Consider the following 23,407-nt stretch of genomic DNA (forward strand, 5'->3'; position numbering starts at 1 on the left):
TTTTTATTCTAGTCTGTATCTGTACTGGATTTTGTTTATATATATATATGACATGGTTTTAGCTATGTTTTTATGGTTAAATCACTTAGCTATGTTTCCAAGAGTGATTTATGAATTGAGCTTAAAAAACAATATAATAAAAAATCCTTCCTTCCAGATAGTATTCACCGTATATTATATGTAAGATTTGGGGCACAAACTTTAATATCAACATACATCATAGTCAACAGGGACCCAGGTGGCTGTGGTTAAACCGCTGAGCCTAGGGCTTGCTGATCAGAAGGTCGGCGGTTCGAATCCCTGTGACGGGGTGAGCTCCCGTTGCTTGGTCCCAGCTCCTGCCAACCTAGCAGTTCGAAAGCACATCAAAATGCAAGTAGATAAATAGGAACCGCTACAGCGGGAAGGTAAACGGCGTTTCCATGTGCTGCTCTGGTTTGCCAGAAGCGGCTTTGTCATGCTGGCCACATGACCTGGAAGCTATACGCCGGCTCCCTCGGCCAATAATGCGAGATGAGCGCGCAACCCCAGAGTCAGTCACGACTGGACCTAATGGTCAGGGGTCCCTTTACCTTTACATCATAGTCCTTCAGCTTGGCTGCAGGCCCTCTGCAGTTTGGCCTACCTAGTTTTGTACATATCATTCACGTCGAGAATAAATTGTAAGAGAGTTGGGTCAATGAGATTAGCCTTGGCCAAGGTAAGCTTATGCTCAGGATCTAGAGAAAACCAAGACTATTTGCATATGAATAGTGGAAGATAAGCACCCGACAGCTAGAACTAATCCACAGATAAATGAAATATATAAAAAAATTGTCCAGTACCACCTTAGAGACCAACTATGTTGTTCTTGGTATAAGGTTTCATGTGCATGCAGACTTCTTCAGATACATGCACACAAAAGCTTATACCAAGAACAAATTTAGTTGGTCTCTAAGGTGCTACTGGACAATTTGTTTTTTTATATATTTTGACTGCGTCAGACCAGTACGGCTACCTACCTGAATCCAGAACCACAGATAAACGTTGATGAAGGCTGTACGAGTGTTTTTTTTTAAGTTGCAAATTTACACTGTTGAAAGCCTGCCTGTGGGTTAGGGAGCAACTGTGCAGTTACAGTGGTGCCTCGCTTAACGAATGCCCTGCTTAACGAACTTTCTGCTTAACGAAAGGATTTTTCGAGCGGAGGTTGCCTCGCTAGATGAATTCGTTTTACGAAAAATCGTCTAGCAAATCGCGGTTTCCCATAGGAATGCAATGAAATTCAATTACCGGTAATGCGTTCCTATGGGCAAAAAAAAATTTTCAAAAAAAAATTCAATGCATTCCTATGGGATTCGCTAGACAAATTTTTTGTTATAAGAAAAGACCCGTGGAACGAATTAAATTCGTCTAGCGAGGCACTACTGTATTGGGCTCCTCATCACAGGTTTCACCGGTGATGTGTGATATTATTTGGCCTTGAACCTTTTTGTCAGGGGTCAATTATATTGGCTTGCTGGATTCATGTAGCCATATGCTATAGTTAGTGATTTGGTTTCCATGCTGCTCTGCTTGCCTTTTTGCCCTATTGCCCATGGGGGAAAACAGAGATTCATCTGAAGACCTGAACAGCATAGGAACATAGCTTCTCACTTGGGTTGAGATTGCACCACAGGCCTACATCATCTGGCATGTCTCATCTGAGTTGGGGGAAGTGATAGTTATCATGGACATTAAATAATAAATAGTGGATACACCACTGCACAGATTGGCTGTATAGTTCAGCAGATTTCGGGTGTTGTCTCTACTCAAGGCAGCCACCAGCCACTGAAGGCCTGGCTGCAATTTTTACTCTATTGTTTCTGAAAGTGGTGTGTGTGCCCCTCCTCTTCTGGGTTTGGAAAGTATAGCAGACAAAGCAGTGCTGTAGTTCCAGCATATTCTAGCCTCCCCATCCTCTCCCACCATAACTGGTATGAATACTCTGTTGGTGTCTTTGGATCGCTCTGAATTGACTGTTTACTTTTCCATAAATGTGCTATGAGTCTTGCAACAACATGAGCTCAAGAATACCTGGATCTCAGAAACAAGGCACAAGGACACACAACTCCTTTAAAGAATTTTATTTGTGTAGAATTGAATTAAACAACAAAAGAAGAAAAAATACAGGACTCTTCCCTTTCCCTCCCTGTCCCACTGAAGTGTGTTCTCATACAATACACAACTAGATTTCATTATGTAATAGAAAGAATTGAGAACTACAAAACTGGAACTTAAAAATCATTGCATATGTGGTCAAAGTTTAGAGTCCCTACATTTTACAACAGAAACACTAAAGCAATGGCTTTTGTAATGCAATTTCAATCCTGGCAATGAGACACGGTTAAGCTTTTAGTGTTCACAGGACACACAGTTAGGAAACAAGCTCAAAGCCATTAGTGCCATGCAGTCCATATGAAAAATTTTTTTCTCTCTCTCTGTGATCAGCACTTCTGCTTTTCCATTAGTGATGGTTTTAGTACCACCAAGCCTCCCCATCTCCCTGTAACCCTTCTGCACGGGTGTTAATTTATTTATTTTACCATTTTAAAGTGATTTGTTTCAAACTGGTTTCCAAGGTATCTGTTGGGAACCTAACATAGGCATGTTTAGAATAAAGCTGCACCAGTCACGGAATTCTTTCTAATCTTCTGTGCTTTTTTAAAGCACGAATTGTAAGGCATTCAATACTATTTCACCAAACTTCAATTAAAAACCTACACAATCTGCCCGCCCCCAAAGTGGTGCATTATTCATTACTGAAGTTAATAAAAATCATTCCCAACTGAACTTAAACAGCGAGTCTTTTCTTTTGTTATAACCAGCACTTAGTCAACTTTACAGGTTTCGAAGAAATACCAAGTGTTTCTGAAACATTGCCTTGCACAACTCAAAAGTTTAGTCTCTGCACTGTAGCTTAAATCAGTGAATCCAGAGACGCAGAAGAGATTAGCAAGCTGTGCCAAATCAGTGCCAGATTATGACAAACCTTCCAAGGGTTCCCGGAAATGAGCCACATGGCCTTGGAAATGACTGGGGCAGCTACCATAAATGACAACACACACTGTAGTACAGGTGCTGTTGCATCCACAAAGTATTGGAGCAATTGATTGAGGTCATGATCTGACTTAATAAAGGCCTGTTACTAGGAAATTTTATTTTCAAAGGCTTGAAATTAACTTGGTTGAGGTTGGATACAAACTTTTGGTAGAAAAGATACAGTGGTACCTCTACTTACGAATAACTCTACTTACAAATGTTTCTACTTACGAATGGAGCTCCGCCCGCCATCTTGGATGCGGTTTAGATAGGATTTTTTCTACTTACGAATTTCTAGATAGGATTTTTTCTACTTGCGAATTTTTTCTCCCAATGCATTCCTATGGGATTCGACTTACAATTGTTTTCTACTTACAAATGTGCGTTTGGAACGCATTAAATTCGTAAGTAGAGGTACCACTGTATTAGTAAAATAACTGGTTGTTCTGTCAGTTTATTAGAACACAGGCAGAGGGATCAGCAGGAAACGCCACAAATCACTTCATTCTTCTTACACATAACAAATAGATTTAAGTTTCAGCTATGCTACAATACAGAATAAGGGAGGAGAAAGACAGCTTTCTTTAAAGCCTCAGTGTAACGTTATTTCTACTTACACAGTGCGAAAGCAGGTGCTCGGTTCCATAATACAACCTCTCAAAATATAACTGCAATCATATCCAAGTTGTCAGTATTTAAGAAGCCACTTGGTAACAACAGTAGGCTCTGGGACAAGAACAAATGTTAGAGTGAGCAGACAGCAACACCCTGTGGAGCAAGACCTTGCAAAAATCCATTGACTGCATATATAAATCAGCATGGGCTCTCAACGTGACACATGGGGGTTCCATGGAAGCCATTTAGCTTTGTTTACGTACAAGGGATAAACCCTGGTTAGCTGCTGTTGAATATACAGGATTAGCACCTTCTGCTCATTACTTTTCCATTATAATCTTAAGCAATCAAGCTATAGCTTGAGGGTGTTGCTTGTTCTGCTTGTTACTAAAGACAAAAGAAAACACTCAGTAAGAACTGATACATTCTAGTGGTTAATAAACTTAGACTCTAAACCATGACAGTATATTTGAAGGTATTTAGGAGTCAGTCTTCTTTTTGTTTTTCTTCAGGAAGGAAGGTGTACGGAACTTCTTCTTCTTCTTGGACGGAGACTTCCCAGGAGACTCGTCACCGCCTGGTTCGGCTGCTGCCCCCTCCTCAGCCAGCGGGGTCGCTGCCTCTTCACCCGGCTGAGATTGGGGTTCTTGGTTTTCAGGAGGTAACTCAGTCTGGCTTTGGGCGAGATCTTTGTCACTTTTGTCATCCTCTTTTCCAAAGTTTGGGAAGCCGAGGTGCTCTGAAGGCTCATCAGGGGTGAGATCTGGGAGGCTTTGCTTGAAAGTTGCAGCATCACTGTCATCGTTGCAAGTCTGGTTGGGCTGCCTCTCTGGTGGAGCAAGAAACAGGAAACATCTGTTAATGTGTGCCTGTTGCTGAAATGAGGCCTAACGGAAATTAACTGTGGGAAACCTACATGCAGAGCCAGGTATTTTGAGTCTCTTTGTAAATGGCCTTTGGCCAGAGAGATGCAACTGAAATATTTATTTGAATTCTGTCTTCTCCACAATGCTTTAGAGTCAAAAACCAAAATGTCAGAAGTTCACATACTAAATAATCTGCTGACTTCTTACATTTATTTATGAAATATTGTTCACTCTTCTCTATAAGCACACAGGGTAACATACAACAATGTAGTGCTCTTCATAATAACTGCCTTAGAAAACCTGAAGTTGTCCTCACTGTGGATTGCTCAGTAGTTAATATAAATGTAAGATGCATATGCTTGTTTCTCCTTATTTTGCAAAATAATAATAATTGGACTCAGTATTCAGATGGAATAGCACTGATGACTTAATGAGGTTTTATGTTAGCCTCTCGCAGTGGCCCAAAAAAACGGCTTACACGAAGGCATTCAGTATGGAAAATGAAGCCACACTCTCTGCAGATCAAGCAGCTTTTATACTAAGCTCAACAATGCTAACTATTGCTCCCTTATCCTCAAAAGACATCTCACTTGTATCTTCAAGTGGGCCAGAGTTTTGTGTGACTTGGAATCTTAAATTCTGCATTCTTTGCAACCTGATTCTCTGTTTGTTCAAATCTTACACAGAGACAGGGAAAGTAGAAGCATGAACTACCCCTGCTTCTGCTTCCCCTCTTGCACTGTAATGCAATAGAAGAAAGGAAACATGGACGTATATGGGAGATTCATCTTCTGTCCCCCCCCCCCACTTTTGCATAATGCATGAATTGGCTTTCAGGATGGAAAAACATGTTGCACTTCGCCATTTCATATCTGGTTTTTTTAGACACAGTCCAACGATCTAAACATCATTAGGAAGGTGCCTCTATCTCTGGCCCTATAGGAAGTGAGAAAACACTATTGTGAAGAACATCCCTGACATAAACAACATGAGATGATCTTATGTAGATCCAATCTCCTTGAATTACTAAGGATGTTAGGATCCATTGCACATGCTCTCTTCACATAAACACAGGAAAGCGCAAACCACAGCAAAGTTGCAACAGCAAACATACCACTTTATATTTCTGAGGCACTGAAGGTTTATGGCCATGGTTCTTGGCCCAATTTGAATTGGTGACTTTAGGTACCTGCTTCATTTCTAGTACTGCACTGAAAACACCATGCTGTGGTTTGTATTCTTTTAAGGTTGATTTAATATTGCATTCACCTTCTTTGTGTTTGTTTTTAACAATTCTCTGTTTCGTCTTTATTTGAAGCTTGGAACAGGAAAAACGTGGGATTTGTTAGCTTAGTGATGATAACCACTTCAAACTCAGCAAACCAAAACGTTAGAAGTTTTAAAATGGGTTAGGATAATTTAAAAGCGGGGTGGGGTGAAAAAGCTATTTGGAAAGTTAAAAGCTGCAATTAATTTCTTTTATTTAAATATAGCTCTTTAATTGTAGTTCAACTATCCTTCTGTTGTCATTGTTGCTGTTACAGCAATTAATTGCTGCCTTCACATGGAAGGAAGGAAGTCAGATGAAAATGGAGTCAGACCAACAGCCCCACTAGCTCAGCAATGTTTACACCAGATTTCACCAAGTGGGCACCCTCCAGAAATTTTCGACTACAATTCCCATCAGCCCCAGCCAGTATGGTCATGCTCCCATCAGCCCTGGCAACATACAGCTGTGTTGGTGGGGGCTGTAATCCAAATTGTAGTCCAAAAACATCTGGAGAGAACCAGACTGGCAAAGGTTGGTCTACAGTGAGTGGCAGTGGCTCTCAAGAGTTTCAGACAGCATATTCCCAGCCCTACATAGAGATGCTGGGAATTGAAGCTGGGACCTTCTTCGCACAAGGCGGATGCCGTAATAGAGTTATTATGGCTCTTCCTCAAGCTTCCCTGGCTTCCCTTTCCATTGTAATTAGAGAACATGGTTTGTTTTTCTGTAACAAACCACAATCTCTAGCCTACATTAAGCCATGATTTGTGGCTGGCTTGCTGATTATGGCTTGTTAGGGAACCACAATCCCAATCCCTGGTTCAGATGCAACAGGAAAGCAGGTCTTCCCATTTTGACCCCTCATACGCCAGGAGTGAAGTGGGAACAATCAGGCAGCATGTGCCAACATGCTGCCCATCCATGCTAAATTGGTACGTCTGGCTTTTTGTTACGTGCAAACATGGCAAAGAAATGTATGGATATGGCTTTAAGGAACAACAACAAAAACTTTTGACATTTATTCAGCTCAGCAATTTAAATGCACCTTTCCAATGGGACTTACAGTTACGGTAGATTTTACTTGAAAGAATTTCAGAGTCAAAAACAAATTGAAAATGTAAAGCTTAGTGGATGCCCATGAAGAAGCACAGTAAATGCTATATAAAACAATGCAACTGGTACAACCATGTGCTGAAAACGGCACTATAAAGCCACTCTCTAACATATGATTATAGTCCAGTTTGACATGAGGAGGAGAAGGGACTTTCCCATCCCACAGAAATGTATATAGAGTGTTGTCATGGAGGCATCTTAAGAGAAATACAGGCTACCAGATTTACACTGTCTACCTTCTTCTCTTCTTTGTGCTCCTCAGCATGAAGAGAGGAGCTCAGGCCCCCTTCTCACAACAGGCAACGCGCTACTAAGGACACTTAGGAAAACATAGGCACAATCATGAAGAGATGAACCTCTTTGAAACATCCTTTTGTGATTTTAGTTTGTTGTCATTGATATAAGGAACAATGCAACACTACCTTATTCTCTTCAATAGTTTGGAGTCCAAATCAGTATGTGAACATCTACTTGGAGTGTTTTATACATAAGGCTACCAAGTCACACTCAAGTCTAACATAGACTGTATTTTTCTTAATGTACCTCTGATCTCTTTGTTCTGGTAAAGCAACTGAAATAGTTAAGCAGACTTGAAATTATGTAAAGGCTGACCAAACCAACATAGGGAGGAAACACCACAAAATATGCAAGAGAATGAAGCACAGCACAGAGAAGTCAGGATAAAGCAGCAGGAACAGGGATGGGATGATACTTACTATGGCAACAGGTACTCTTTAGCATATCCACCTCCTGTTTGTAACGCAGCCACAAGAAGAAAAAAGCACAAGTAGAGAATCTATACATCCATCACAGCCATTGTGTTATATTAAAAGAATGGCCACTACCATTCTTATAAAATACAGAATGAGGTGGTGTGAAGAGACAACTTTGTAACAGACAAGTGATAAACTCCAGGGTAAAAGGGAAACACTGAACACATCTTAGATTACACCTGGTTTGAACACTCAACTTATTTTTACCAATTCACTGCAACAATCGGTCTGGTCTTGCTCTCATTAAGCGGAGACCTTAAAGAAATCAAATCTTTCAACTTTGAAACCTATGAGTAGAGGTGTAATCCAATTACAATAATGCTTAAGAAATGTGCAACTACCAAGCAGAATTTGCTTTTAAAAAATTGCATGATCTAAAAACCCATTCGGGCAGGCAGATTTCCCCTTGCATTTCAACAATGGAAACAGCTCTAGACAGGAGTCCATATATTCAAGACCTGCGACTCTCAGGAAGTGAAATCTCCTTTTGTTGTTAAGTGGGGCTCAGGTGCAGCAGTGGCTGGCGTGGCATTGCCAGTTACCGAGAGGAAGGGAGACACAGCCGTGGGGAACTTGGTGCAGCGGCATTCGAGTGGTTCTACCACTGCAATTCCTGCCACTTGCCCCTCCCCCTCTTGATAACCGGCAGTGATGAGCAGTGTTGGGAAGCCAGATCAGCAAAGCAGTGGTGCCCACTACTGCTCAGGGGTACATAAGAGTTGCTGAGCACAAGAAACACCTAACTTCTCTAATATCCTGATGGATGGCATTCTACAACTTGTGCCTGGTTTGGTAGGCAGCTAGTATTTGGTAGCATAGATATTTCCGAGTAGCCAGCTGTGAGATCAAATCCTAAAACAATAGGTTCAAGATCAACTGCTGACAAGCATTTCTGCCAATGAAAGTTTCAATGAAGAGGAGAGGGGAGAGATAATGGCAGAGTGGCTGGCTATTAATGATCAAGAGTCTTTCAGTACTGCTGAACGGACACTCTGGGAACCCTCAGTGCAAAGAAGTTATTTCAAAATTCTCTAGCATCATTTTAATGTCAGCAAATTTATAAATTCTATTCTTGTGACTTTGTTAATTTGACTACCCAAAAAGCTATTATGTGGTTTCTCACCCAGTCTCCCTTTTCACAGTATTTAGCTATGTTAAGTTTTTTTAATAGCATGATACTGTGCCAATTTACTTGGAAGTAAATCTCACAGAGTTGAACAGCAGTTACTCCCAAGTTAACTGGGAACAGGATATTAAAAGGGGCTCTGAAGTTGACTCTTCCTGATCCTAGAAGCAATGAAAAAGTTACACTCCAAGCTGGGAATGATCCAAAAGAAGTTTTTATTGCCATTATGAAATAGAGAATTTTGAAATACTGTGTACAGTTTTTGGAGACCGCTGCTTGAAGAGAGAGCCAAAGAGGTGAGAAAGTTGCATAAGAGTGCAACCAAAGAGATCCAGTGCTGGGACATCTTCCCTATGAAGAAAGGTTAAAGCACTAGTGGCTTTTCTGTTGGAAAAAAACTTGACAGATACAGGACAGAGGTTTGCAAAGTTGTGTACAGTGCAGATAGAAAGAAAAACCTCCCTCCTTCACAACTCAAAAACTCAGCATCACTCGATGACACTACTGGCAGCAGATAAAGAACAAAATGTGTAAATAATCCACAAACGAAAAGTTGATATTGCTAACTAGCTAAGATGGCTTTTAAAAAGAATAAAGCAATTCATGAAAGAAAACCATTGGTAACTCTATTAGACGATATGCCACTTATCAGGAGCTAACAAAAGGAGATGGCCATCACTTTCCATGCCACATGAGACAGACGGCGGTCTTGCCCAATCAGGCAGCCCTTGTGATCTCAGTGCACATTTCTTTATTATTGCAAACACAATCACTAGCACATTTAGCTATATGTTGCTCTACAGAATAAAATAGATGAACACATTTTTATCTGATATCAACTGAAACATGAACACAGAGGTGCAGCTACACAAACTCTTAGCTCCAGGGGACATACCTTCCTCCAGTTTAACTGGAGTGCTGGGTGGAGTGCAAGCAGCAGGGTGGTCCAAAGAGCTCCTCTCCCTCTCCTGTCTGGCATCTTCTGAATCTTCTACAAAATATTAAGAGTACAGACAAGGTTAGGCAGATCACACTCACAATTCACATAATTGTGCATAAAGGATCTTAACTTTTAATGAAGAATTCTGTTCAGAAGCTGTTTCTAATGTAAACAAAAACATGAGTGCAACTAAACAAAAATGTGCTACTAACTGTGCCCTATGTTAAAATAGAGAGGGAAGTTTGATGTTTCATTTTAGAATTTACTGCGGTTGATGACAAAATCTGAAATTCATAGGAGGCAATGAATGGAACATTATATAAATTATAAACACAAACTGTTCAGGATTCCAGATTAGTCCAGCTACTACAGACCACAGAAAAAACATAACTGACCATTGCAAGGAACTTTGTTCAGCGGAAGCCTCTCTAGCAGGAAGCAGTTAAGGAACATGGCCAACCATAAACTAAAGCGAAGGTATTCACAAACTGGACTGGTCTTGCCCAGGTGGCAGTTTCATTGCCTGCCACACTGGGAAGCAAGATTTTTGTCAAAGTTAGCTCAACTGTATGTAGCTGCTGCTGAAAAGCTATGTACTGACGTGCAATTCTCCATCCTCTTTCTACCCAACTAGTCAACTAAGAACAATCAGCCTGGGGTTACAAGGCATCTGTCTAGTTGCCTTGGCAATGCAAATGTCTTCATTTTCTCACCCTGCAAACTGAATCCCATTGTTTCTTATAGGAATGCAAAAGAAAAAAAATCCTCCTAAAGGAGAGGCAATTTTTGTTCAAAGCTCAAATGCAAGGAAGGGAAAAATCATTGTATAGTGGCAAGCATTTCATGCTTGTGAGACTGATCCTTACGCAGCCACGAAAATGAACTGCCTGACCTTGGGCTCAGTCTCTCCTTCTCAGCCTAATCTACTTCACAAAGTTGTACTGAAAATAAAGTAGGCAAAGAGGGAACATATATACCACCCTGGGCTGCAAGAAGGCCTGGATAAAAATGCAAACAGTCATCATTATAAAGACAATCAGTTTAAGCTGAAGTATCTCATGCATTAAACACACAAGAATAACAGAGTCTTCAACTGCTGGGTCAACTTGTTCAAAATTTCTGGATGTCCCAACAATTTTAAGTCTTTTGATTTTTAACATATACCAAATCATTATGCTTTACTAACTCGACGTTTCTAAATTACATCCATTTTGTCTGAAAAACATTTTTCACAAGGGGTGCCAGCATGTTATATCCAGTTAAGTGTACTATTTTATACCTGTGTACACAATAGCTGAGCTGCACAAATCAACAAATGTACACTCTTACACAAACATCTGTAAATGCATTGAGATTGCTTGTACCTGTATTCAGTGCAATGTGTGAGCACATCTAGAGTTACTGAAAACATAAAACAATGGGCAGTACTAGGCTCAGCAGGACATTCTCTCTCCCCCCCTCCCCCCCCGGCTGCCCTTGTTGCTTCTTTGTGGTTTCAAATAGCTTTTCTGTATATGTTTTATTGTATTGGGAAATAGCTTTGAGATGCTTTATAGCAGGGGTGGGAAACTTTTTTGGCCCTGAATGCCAGATTTCTTTCTCCCCTCCAACCCATGGGCCAGTTTTGACACCATAGTAAGGCAAGTTACGAGTTAGGTATACACAAACCTGACTGCCTCTGTTTCCTTTCTACTTCTCTGCGATACTCTTCTAATTCTTGGTCTGTGAACTTGTTGAAGGGGTTTGGTCCTGTTGTGCTTACGATGACTCGTGGCTGGTACTCCTTCTCAATTATTGCCTTGGATGCTGTCACCAATTCTCCCTAGTTGAAAGAAAATAGATGTTCTTCATGAAATAATATACAGTGCACTAACGATACCTGAGGGCTAAAACAATGGAATAAATTATTCAAAAATCTGATTTAAAAAACCAAGACTGAAAAGATTTTCATTTAAAGAAAGTAAGAATATCCATTTTATCACATCATGACTACATTCCGCAATAGAGCGAGACTAATGAGTTCCAAACTTGTGAAGAGTTTTCAAGTGAAAGACTGCCCACACAGAACAAATTAACAGTGGTAACAATGGTAATAATAATACTCACTTAACCCACTACATGAGAACAGGCATTTCAGGGATAGCATCACACAAACATCAGTGTTACTGCCACACTATATCCACTCTTAAGCAGCACAACAAAATATAGCATCACCACACAATATTTAAAAGCACCCCTTGGGAACTGGTGGGAACCAAACTGTTAAAAGGTTCACTTACAAGTCCAAATTAACCTTGTCCAGAACATTCAAAAGTGGGGACAGGCCTTCAGGGAAGGCTTTCCTCCATGGGCTTTTCTCTTGTGCAAAACTGACCAGAAATTCCCTTTTACACTTCCACTGGGTGAAAAATCTTGACAAGGTCCATAGCCACATTTTAAATGTGTGCTATAGAATCACATCTTTGTCATAATTTGCACTGGAGGCACAAAAAACATTTAACACCAGTGACCACAGGTATCTTGATTTGGAAGAGCAGTCCCTCATTTTTCTTTATTCTTAGCCTGTGGGGAACAGAACTCATAGTCCTGCGAAGGAGGGCACTTCTTCCAGGACACATACTCTAATAACACAAAAGCCAGGATATATTGTTCTTTCACTCTTTCAGGTACTTTTAAACTTACAGAAAGAGCAAGGCGGTAGCGTGGAGCTCACCAAGTCAAGTGGGAAAATATGTCAGTCCCATTCCCAGGAAGAAACAAGATACTCAGTTTCCCCAGGAAAGATGGCAGATACATCTTGTCAACACGTAATACTCCATGAAGGGTATATATCAGATGAGTTGAAGAATTTCAGACTCTTCTGATCAGATTTCAAAGGCTCATTTCTGGCCCATATCCCTGAGTGCCCAAATCTTGTTGGAAGATATTAGAGGATGCTCTTGTTGACCATTAGAGAACTCCAGTGTCTGTTCCCTGAGCTTAGATTCCAGCAGTAAAAAAGGTGGATGAGCAGGATAGGGAAAATAAATAAACTGTGGATGCTCTGACTAATTCTGAGACACTTCCTATGGCAGTCAACCATATTTTTGTCATTTTTAAAATTTTATTTCAATATTTGAAGTTACAGTTTGTCACTCAACAGATGTAACCCTATTCTACAATACTAATAACTAACCCAACCTTGATTTTTATAAATTGTGATTACATACAATTGCGTTTTAAAAATTCATTCATATTCAGTTTCATCCTTTTTAAACAAATTTCTTACTATGTTCTGCTATTCTTTTTCTGTGGACTTCACATATGAAAAGTTACTTTTTAAGTAGACTAGAAAAGAGACACTGCACATACCTTTGTAAACTAAGAAAACTTTAATAAAAATATCAACTGGGGGGGGGGAAGGTAGGCTAGAAAAGGCAGTCAACTATATTGATCAATACTACTATCAATGAAGCACTGGAAACTGGCCAGTTCGTCTTGGGATAAGACCAATTCCAATGTCTTAGCTCAGCCCAGTCATATATTGAAGTACTCTGCTGTTCATTAACAGCTTGTAAGCTGTTAGACCAATGTTGGGACACTGTACTGACTTCATCAATGAACCTTTTAAAAACTCTAAAAAGTCAATGGCTAAGTCTGAGGAGGAGAGCCAGGACAATGTAATTCAATGTAAACAGATGCAAAATAATGCCAGAAAAGTATTAATTCCACATATATCCTCATGGGGACTGAACTGGCAGTGACCCCAGGAACGAGAGGAAGACGTTGACCCAGTGTGTAGCAGCTGTGAAAAAGGAGAATTCCATGCTATGGATCATTAGAAAAGGAACTAAAAACAAATCCATCAATATCATAAAGCAGTTATATAAATCTATGGCGTGACAGAATTTGGAATACTGTGTACAGTTCTGGTCACATCACCTCAAAAGGGATATTGTAGAGGTGGAAAGGGTTTAGAAAAGGGCAGCCAAAATGATCAAGGGGATGAAGCAACTTGCATATGAGGAAAGGTGGGGAGTGTGGTCAGCTTAGAGAGAAAACAAGCAAGAGGTGACATGATAGTAGGGTATGAAATTACACGTGGCGTGGAGCAAGTGGCTAGAGAAGTTTTTCTCCCTCTCTCATCAACACTAGAACTCAAGAACATCCAATGAAACAATGTTGGAGGATTTGGGACCCAGAAACAAAAGTACTTCTTCACGCAGCGCATAGTTGAAACTATGGAACATGCCCCAGCAGGAAGTAGTGATGGCCAGCAACTTGGATGGCTTTTATTAATGGCCACGAACCATGATGGTTAGTTACACTCTGCCTTCATGGTTTAGAGGCTGTTTCCAGCAACTGAATATCAGTTGCTGGAAACCCTGGCAGGGGGAAATGCTTTGCACTTGGTCTACTTGCCAACTTTCCATAGGCATCTGGGTCAGCCACTGTGAGAACAGGATGCTGGTCCATATTTAGCAAGACACGGTTGCTGTTTTTAACCCAACTATAAGCATTTTATATAAAAGAGCAAAAAGTTGTAATACAAACAACTTTTTAAAACTGTAAACATAATAAAATTATCAAGGCATAGATAAAATTAAGTTTTTATAATTGCTGGCGTCCATTTTTCTTGGGAGGCAATGGAAGAATGAACCTCCGGGGTAAAGTCAAACCATTGGAGAGTTACAGTGCCTGCTGTGGCTGTATCAGAGACTGATACAGGAAAGTCATGTCTCTGGTTTCACTGCTATAGGTGCACTATGAAGTTTCTTCTCTCTGCTGTGGATATACTACCTTGTCTGCCTCTGGACACTGACATTGCCTGCAAGGGATTCCCACACAGCGGGGTTAAGGTTGCCAGCCTTCAGGTCACATTTGCGGACAACTCTGTAACACAGAGGTGGTCCACCAACAGGTCTAGTGCCTGAAGTCAGATTCCAATAGAGCACATTCATGTGGATTCCTGCCATCTTCCATTCTGTGGACATGACCAAGCCAGTCTGAGACAGAAGTGCAAACAGGTTGTGAATGTGGTCTTAGGAGAGCACATCTTTGAGACTCTGTCCTGCCATGTGATGTCCAAATCTTCCTGACCCACTGTATGTTGCCCATAAAGCTCAACACTGGAAGCCTGGTAGATCTTCATCTTGGTATTGGTCACTGGCATCACATTCTCCATACCCTTTTGGAGAGGCAAGCCATTGTCATAGCTGCCTTACCAATACGTTTGTCCAGCTCAGTGTTGATGGAAAGGTTACTGGTTATGGTGGAGCCCAGGTAGACAAAATTGTCTACTACCTCAGGCGTTTGGTCACCAATGCTGACAACCCCTGAGCAAAAATGTTGGTCTTTGTCAGGCTGATGACAAGTCCAAACGGACAAAATGGTTGACGAGAAGTGTTTCCCTCAGAGTGCACTGTCAAGACTGAGTCATCTGCAAACAACATCTCTCTGATAGGACTGGCAAATTCTAGGGATATTTGGCCACCCAAATGGTGCATGGGACTTCCTCTGCCAGCCCAAACCTGAGGAACTTCTCAATCTCCAGGCTGTCAGTTGCAACCATTGGGCCTGTTTTTAGCATGCCGAACAGGAGCAGAGTTTGAAAAGCACACAGAGAAGGCTGTTGAGGGCATTTCCGTGTCTGGAGAAGAAACAAGCCATCTTGTAGCTGGTGGCTGACATAGAGGTCCACTTCACTCTGCTGAATGCTCTAATTGACACTCTCCTAGCACGTGGAAGGCCTCTAGAAATTCTGTGAAATTTGTGTATGGCTCAAGATGTCCTCAAAAAATTATGCCTACTTCTTAAATTAGCAGACTGCTATCAAGCTGTAGCACAAAGCTATCCAAAAGCAAATAGCCCATGACTCCACTGCAAGAGGAAGTACAAGGCTAACTAATACTTTACAAATCAATTGCCCTTCATAATATTCTATACAAATACAAACTAATGGAATCATGAAGATATTTGAAAAGCTGACAAATAAAGTACAACAAATGCATGAAACTGACGGCTTTTATTTTTCAGTTTCTAGTATGATCTACTCTTGTGGCACCAGACACCTTAAGGACGAACAAATTATAAGTCTTCATGCAATACAGTCCACTTCATGATGCAACAAATGTTATCCCAGATTGGCAGGTATATATGCACATGAGTGTAAACTCTGTGGAGAGAATTTTTTAGCAGTAAGGCCTATTATTTCTCTTTCTCCATATTCATGTAGCAGAGGAGAAGAGCACAACAGAGCACAAAGTGATGCTATTAGTTTGAGAAGAGCAACTTAGGGCTGATTCATATATGTGTCAATGTCTGATGTGATGTAGTTCCTTTCACTGTAATGGGACTACCTAATATAGGTGTGTTTGTAGAAGATTGTCCCATATGGGTACATGCCAGAAACAAGACTACAGTACTTTAAAGCTTACCGCCATGTTACATTTTATGATTCTTCACAATTTCAGATACATGGGGTTCTCGTGCGAAATTTGGCCAGTACAATCTGTAAAACGACTTTAGGAAGCCAACAAATGACTCGATCTTCAGAGGCAGTACCATTTGAGAACCATCCATATACAATACCCCTTACATGAAAACAGCTACTATCATGCTTTACATATTTGTGCTGCTTTAATTTTTGGCTAAGCCTGTGGATATTTTGGGTATTACACTGATGTAACCAGGTTACTTAACAAAGACCATGCATAAACAAAACTACACTGAGAACTGTACAATTATCCATATGCTATCCATGATCATAAATGGAATAAGACTGACCTTATTTCTTTAAAATAATAATAATTAATGTATCAAACAAACCCATGCATAATTTGTGGAACCATATAACCTTTTTTTAACATTTAAAAAGAAATATAAGCTACAACCCAGGGCAAGAAAGAGGTAAAAGTGAAAGGTAAACAACAGAACTTAGAGCAGTTATGACATGGCAGTAAGTACCTTTCTAACAGAGACAGATTTAGCGGGATTAAAGGCCTGCTCTGTGGGATCGAGACCTTCAATTGTTTCCGTACAGTCTGAGAGGGGAGCATCCTGCAACAGTAAATTGAGTGAACAGAGCAAACCAAGCTCGGGCTTTAGATCATCAGCTTAAAAGCATTATGACATGGGATAAATATCGTGCAGAAAAACAGTAAATTGTGATAACAGAAGCAATGGCAATGAAGCAACATGCACCAATACACTAACCCCAACTTGGAAAAATTCCTTGCCATGATGATGACTAGTCAAACTGCATAAAAGTACAATAAAATAATAATTGGGCTACCTTTTGCATCTCTAAAATCTACTGAGTGAAGTCATTCGGTTCTATGCTTTCTCTGAAAAAGCATACATTATACCTATTTAAAAACTATAAAGGCATTATCTTCAAATGAATATGTCCTTAAAAAGAAAGTTTGCAATAAAGAGTTCATTGCCGATCAAATGGACTGTAGCAATAATGGCTTTGGACTCAGCAGCTTTTTCAATACAGCTGTGACACAAAGTCTGACTAGTCAAGAATGGGTTTTTAGCCCACAGAGAAGCAGCCTTGGTGTCTCTCATGCACTGCAACCAGCACCAAAGGCAGGATACTTGCTAATAACATGCTTCCCACTGAGTTTCTGACCCTAAACATGGTTGCAAAGACAGCAAAATGTTACCTCTAAAACTTACCTTATAAACAGTTAACTTCTGCCAATTAAAGAATAATTTCATAGTGATACATTAGGTGACAGCAGGAAGGTACTGTAAAGTAACTCTTAAGTTTGCATTTTAAGCAGGCTATGTTCTCACCTGCACGAGGCTCCTGTCCACAACACACCCAGAAAGAACCTGCGACTGTGGGCCAGCCGTTTTAATGTCTTGAAGATTTTGCTCTCGGATCTGTAAACGGAAAATACATTAATTGCATATGAATAACAGAGAGAGAACTTAACTCACCTGCCTGTGTGCACAATATGAGCTCCTGCATATGAACCTTGGTGAAGCTGGTTTGGATATATACGGTATCAGTTCCATCAATTACCACTGCAGGATACTCTTTTATATTTTATTACACATTTGGGGCTACAAGCAGCAGCCTCTTGGAAGCTTCCAGGGGTAAAAGGTAAAAAGGACCCCTGGACAGTTAAGTCCAGTCAAATTTGACTATAGGATGTGGCACTCATCTCGCTTCAGGCTGAGGGAGACGGCGTTTGCCGCAGACAGTTTTCTGGGTCATGTGGTCAGACTGACTGAACAGCCTCTAGGATCCTGCACTAAACCTCAAATTTTGTGACTGCAAACCAGCAGGTTTCTTTCTTTCCATAGGCTTAGTTTGAATACATTGTTTTTGTTTTGCAAAAGGAAGAGGATATTACGAGCAATACAAGGGGTTAAGTACGTTCAGTGCTACACCCACAATAATAAGATTGCATCTAAATTTCCAAAGCTCAATTCTCAGAAATAGTGCGCACACACAATATCTACCTACCTTTCTAAAATGCAAAATTATGACTTTAGGGACAGTGTGAAGGGCAACATGGTTAGGTTCTTAAATACACATTCAAAAGTAATCAGGGTTGACTTGGAAAGCCAAGGGAAGTATGAAGACATGAACAGGGCGTGGGAGGGAGGGAGGGGGGCATGCTCTGTGGGGTTGTTTGAAAAACCAATTGCTATCTAAACAACATATCTGGCACACTTAATATATGCCAGCCTTCCCCAACCTGGAACCCTCCAGCAGGGGTGTTGCTACCTGCTTTGGCACCCGGGGCGTCAAAGCAGAGGCACCCCCCGGGGGCGGGGCACTGCTCCGCAGCATCGTGACGTCCCTCGCTGGCCCGTCCCTCACCTCTGTCCAAGGAGAGAGCGCGTTGGGTGAGCAAGCCCCTGCAGCGCCTAGCGAGGTTTTTGCTCCCGGCTTGCTCCCTCAGCTGAGGCGCGCTCTCCCTTCCTGCTGCAATGTGCGCTCTCCCTGGACGGAGTCGAGAGGCATCACAAGCGTCGCCTCACTGGCCCACCCCTCAACTCCACCCAAGGAGAGAGCGCGGCAGCAGGAAGGGAGAGCGCACGTCGGCCGAGGGAGCAAGCTGGTCCCAGCAGCCGCCCGGCGACAACCTCGCTAGGCACTGCAGGGGCTTGCTCAGCCAATGCACGCTTTCCCTGCTATGGCGCGCTCTCTCCCTGGACGGAGGCGAGGGGCGGGCCAGTGAGGGGTGTCACGCCACCCACAAGCATGACGCCACCTCGCATGCGTTTTGGGGCAGGGCGCGTTTTGGGGGCAGGGTGGGCAGCCGTGATGGCGCCCCTGGGATCGCGTCGCTCGGGGCGGACTGCCCCCACCACCCCTATCTTCCTACGCCCCTGCCCTCCAGAGGTTTTGGACTCTTAACATCAGCCCTAGCTAATGGTCAACAATCCAAACTACCAGTAGGGGACCAGATTAAGAAAGGCTGGCTTACACCAACAGCCGCTGTGCTATTCTGACAGTTCTTGCCAACTTGAGGAAAGGGATATGAGACTGTTTAGCAAATATGGCCTGTAAGTTACTTATTACAAACTGAAAAGTCAAATCCCACATAGGAGAAATGTTTTTAAGGCATTTTGTCTTCATTTTTGATTCTCTTGAGATATCAACTATGATATATGCGTACTTTCAATGTGGACTATAAAAAACATTCAGAGATTACGGATAGATAGCCAGTACAAACCTTGTTCCTCATTTCCTGGACTTCCTTTGGGTTAGTGTTCAATGGAACAAACAGATTTTGGACAGCAGAGGTGGCAGTTCTATGTCCATCCTCTTTAGTCCACTGTAATATCAAGAACAATTACATAAAATCAAAATTGCTGTAATGGCTAGAACATTCATAGCAGCAAGTTCACAGCACAGTAAATCATGCATATACAGAACTGAGAAATGAATCAATGATTGCGTTCCAGTATTTGTAAAGACATAACCATCTCTCAGTTTTGAAACAGCTGTTAAGCTGATTTTTTTTGTAATTCAGAGCAAATATTTTAAAAAAACTAAATATGAAAAGGAGTCAAGGTCCTGAAAAATGCGTCAAAAGATCTTGTTGATTTTTCTGATTGTCTATATTAACTTAACAATACTCCAATAAATGTGAACTAGCTAAAAATGTTACTTTGCTATTTGTATTAACCACAGAAGGCTGCAATTCTATGCACTTTCCTGGAAGTAAGTCTAACCATACTCAGGCCCCACCTGTGCTACACATTTAAAGCTGTCTCATACTACTTTCAACAGTTACAGCTTCCTCCAAAGAATCAAGGGAAGTGTAGTTAGCTAAGGGTGCTGAGAGTTGTTAGAGGCCACCTATTCCCCTTCCAGAGCTGCAGTTTCCAGAGTTCCCTGGGAAAAATGATTGTAACAATTTCCAGAGTGCTTTAACAGTCAAACTCTAGTTCCCAGGATTCTTTGGGAGAAACCATAGCTGTTTAAAGTGGCATGATACTGCTTTAAATGTATAGTGCAGATGGAGGCTTAGTACAGGACTGAGCCATTAAAAAATAAATCTATCGACAATGCCAAACTTCTTTAACTGTCTTAATTTCCACATCATTGATTCACTTCCCTGATATTTAAACACATCAAAGCCAACAGAAAGCACAAGATGACAGGAATATGAAAAGCAGTGTGATGTCAATAACCAGGTTGAGTGAACGATTCTGTAGTATGAGGAAAGAGTGGGCATCACCAAAGTTTGGATTCAAAACAATATTCAATGTGGTTTTCAGAATTGTTTTTGCACAGGCAAATAGATGGATCAGCCTAAGGAAGGAGTTTGGTGATGTCAAAATATTTTGTATAAAGCTTACAGATTCAAAGATTACAAAAATTAAAAACCCATACATAAAGCACTTCCATGATTTCTTTACAGAAGGTTGTTTCATATGGCCAGTACATTTAGTATGTTGGAAGGCGACTTTGTGCCACATCAATCTTTTGAATGCTCAGTCTCCTAAATTACACATCAATTATTGCACAGAAAATGTACTGAACACTTAAACAAACCTGTTTAAAGATGCTATCCCCCCCAAATAATTTTAAGACGAAAGATAGCCAGAAATAGAACTCTTTAAAAAAAAAAGCAACAGAATTTAAAAAATGTTTTGCAAGTATGAAGTAAAAAAATGGAATGAACATGGAGCTATGGATACTCACTGATTCTTATCTTTTCACATAAAAATAACTCCGGGTTTTTATTAAAGATATTTAACAACAGTATTAAGAACCTTAGTATAACTGATACTTTAAAAATATTTAAGAGCATTAAAAATCAAATACACAAACTGAATAAGATTACATTGTTCTAGCAAAATATTAAAACAAGTTTATGGTTTCAAGTGATTCTTATTTCAGATATTCACTTCATTATGTGTTCAAAAAACACAAACTCTCATCAATATTTTTACAACATAGGGCACTAACTCTTTCTAGAATAAAAGAAGGGTTTTGACAGTACTAGATATAGTATAGCAAAAGGGGAGGGAGTCACCACACAAAGAATCTCTCCTTTGGATTCCATTTTCTCCGTGGATTTTTAGATGACACTACCTTGACTAAGAGCAACTACATTCCCCATTAATCATTCTGAAAGGGAGAAAAAAGCAACCAAGATTTAGGGGGTTTTCCACTGAAAGCAAATTCAAAGGAGAACATGAGAAAGTTAACAACTTTCGAGCAATATGATTTTTCATGCTTGACACTGATATGTACTATCACTAGAATGGCTATGAAGGACTCTGTGTTCTTGTCTCAAGTTCCTACATTGTCAGTTTATGTATCAATCAGCCACTTTAAAGCCGGCATCATGCACAAAATCTGGATTTTATAATAGAATAGTATACACTATCACAATAAGCATTTCCAAACAGCTATCCACACGATAGCATTTGAAAACCTTTAGTCAAGACCGAAGTGCATATTTTAACTTTGTAAACAGCAATGTTAAACGAAGTTTCCCGAACAGTGCCTGGTGGATGCCTGAGCTGCACTTTAGTCATGCCACACCCAGCTGGTACTAGAGGAAAGATTTTCAAATCATGGCCATCTACTTACATGCAACAATTCATGCAGAAGGCTGTCAACACTGGGAGGCTTTAGGACAGACAGAAGCATAGTGGGTGGAGCAGCAAAAGAGGTCAATTTATTAGGAAGCAAAAGTGCTTAAGAGGAAATAAAGCCTGTTAAAACTCTATAGTCATTTTTGGTAAGCCACAGATCAGGTAAAAGGCACTTCAATACGATCCAAATCAGGCCCACGGATGTAACTAAAATGTGGTGTAACTGGCCAAGTACTTAAAACAAATACCACAAACTATGAGAAGGCACCCTGGATACAGCTAATTTCTGTGTTGAGGAGTGTTCATAATTTAGACAAAAACTAAAAATACTAATAAACTTTAAGTTTTAACTAGGATATTTTTCAGAAAGTACGACCAAAACTTCTCTGATAAAAAAACCATTTAAGTAACTTGAATATATAAAACAGAACCAATAAGACATTGGCTTGTTCATTTGTTGCTGGCTTAGCAGTCTTAAATGCACAGCTCTCTGGACCCTTCCATTCAAATTGCAATGAGAACACAGGTTTAAATTTCATGACTAGAGCATATTAGAAATGAATGTTTCAAGTGAAGCCAGATTAGACAGTCAGGAAAGAGGGAGGAGTGAGTGTTGTATTTTATTCCCAAAGCCTCACAGTGCCTGCCACACAAAGTTGCTCTACATCATCTAACTATGAACAGTAAGGTAGGCACAGACCAAGCAGTTGGTAATACAGCTTGGCACGCAGACACCGGACGAGAGAGACTGCAGCAAGGGTTTCACGTGATCGTGTGTAATGTTCGTCCACACCTTAGTCTTCGACTTGGGGCTGCCGCCATTCTGCCCTTCTTCAGAAGCATCATCTCCTCGGCCAGAATTCAGCCACCTTGTCTTCTCTCGCTGCTGTTTCTGAAAACTATGCCGTAGAGGAGAACAAGTGCCCGAGTCCCCATCGCTAGCAAAAGAATATCCCGTGACACTAGCAGGGATCTCCACGTCACTGTATTTTTTAGATCTCTCTCTCAAAGCAGGGCATCGATAGGGATAGCCAGTTCTGTAACCCTAAGGAAACACCATAGCAGAATACTGTCAACATGGCCTCAAAAACCTACCCATTAAACAAATTTACGGAAAGCCATTATGGAAACATTTATATCATGCATGCCAAGTTCTGCCCTTGAATGTCTTTGCCATTTTGGTGATTTGAGTTCACACAAATACATCCAATTACAAAACGTGCTTTGAAGCACTTTAATTATATTGGCATGCCCATCAAGTATTATGTCAGTCCAAAGCTCCTTTGCATGGAACAAGTGCAGTTTGCACTTAAGAGGAATAAATATGAACTAGAACATATGTCCAAGTCTCAGTTCTTCTCTTCTATGATGTAAAAACACAAGGCATCCAAGTGACCACTTGTAAACTGGGCAATGCCAATTGGAAAAAAAGGATCTGGAGGAGGCTGGGATTATCAGACTCCATTAAGGAACACAGAATGAGAATTTGAAGGTCTGCCTGTCTCCAATTGTGTCTGCCCACCTTCAGTAGAAACTCTTCTCCAGTTGCTCCTGTCACCTGAGGTGCAGTAGGTGGTTACCATG

General features: G+C 40.8%; 1 protein-coding gene across 15 annotated transcripts in view; it reads right to left on the bottom strand.

Moving 5' to 3' along the window:
- Positions 1-2,090: 2,090 nt before the first annotated feature.
- The window catches only part of ADD1 (adducin 1), a 45,513-nt gene continuing 24,196 nt past the window's right edge, over positions 2,091-23,407 (bottom strand). For 2 of the 15 annotated variants that reach the window (XM_088660833.1, XM_088660834.1), the window contains 7 exons: positions 22,617-22,868; positions 19,444-19,545; positions 17,546-17,635; positions 11,432-11,585; positions 9,719-9,814; positions 7,641-7,674; positions 2,091-4,504 (listed from right to left, as the gene is read on the bottom strand). In XM_088660833.1, coding sequence (XP_088516959.1) covers position 4,504; positions 7,641-7,674; positions 9,719-9,814; positions 11,432-11,585; positions 17,546-17,635; positions 19,444-19,545; positions 22,617-22,868 — 729 coding nt within the window. In that variant the 3' untranslated portion in view covers positions 2,091-4,503. Of the gene's footprint in view, positions 4,505-7,639; positions 7,675-9,718; positions 9,815-11,431; positions 11,586-16,708; positions 16,802-17,545; positions 17,636-19,443; positions 19,546-22,523; positions 22,869-23,407 lie in introns of those variants that run through there. The other 13 variants (XM_035112212.3, XM_088660825.1, XM_088660823.1 and 10 more) reach the window with 11 other exon arrangements.

The sequence above is a fragment of the Zootoca vivipara genome, chromosome Z1 (assembly GCF_965207765.1).
Source record: "Zootoca vivipara chromosome Z1, rZooViv2.hap1.1, whole genome shotgun sequence".
NCBI lineage: Eukaryota > Metazoa > Chordata > Lepidosauria > Squamata > Lacertidae > Zootoca > Zootoca vivipara.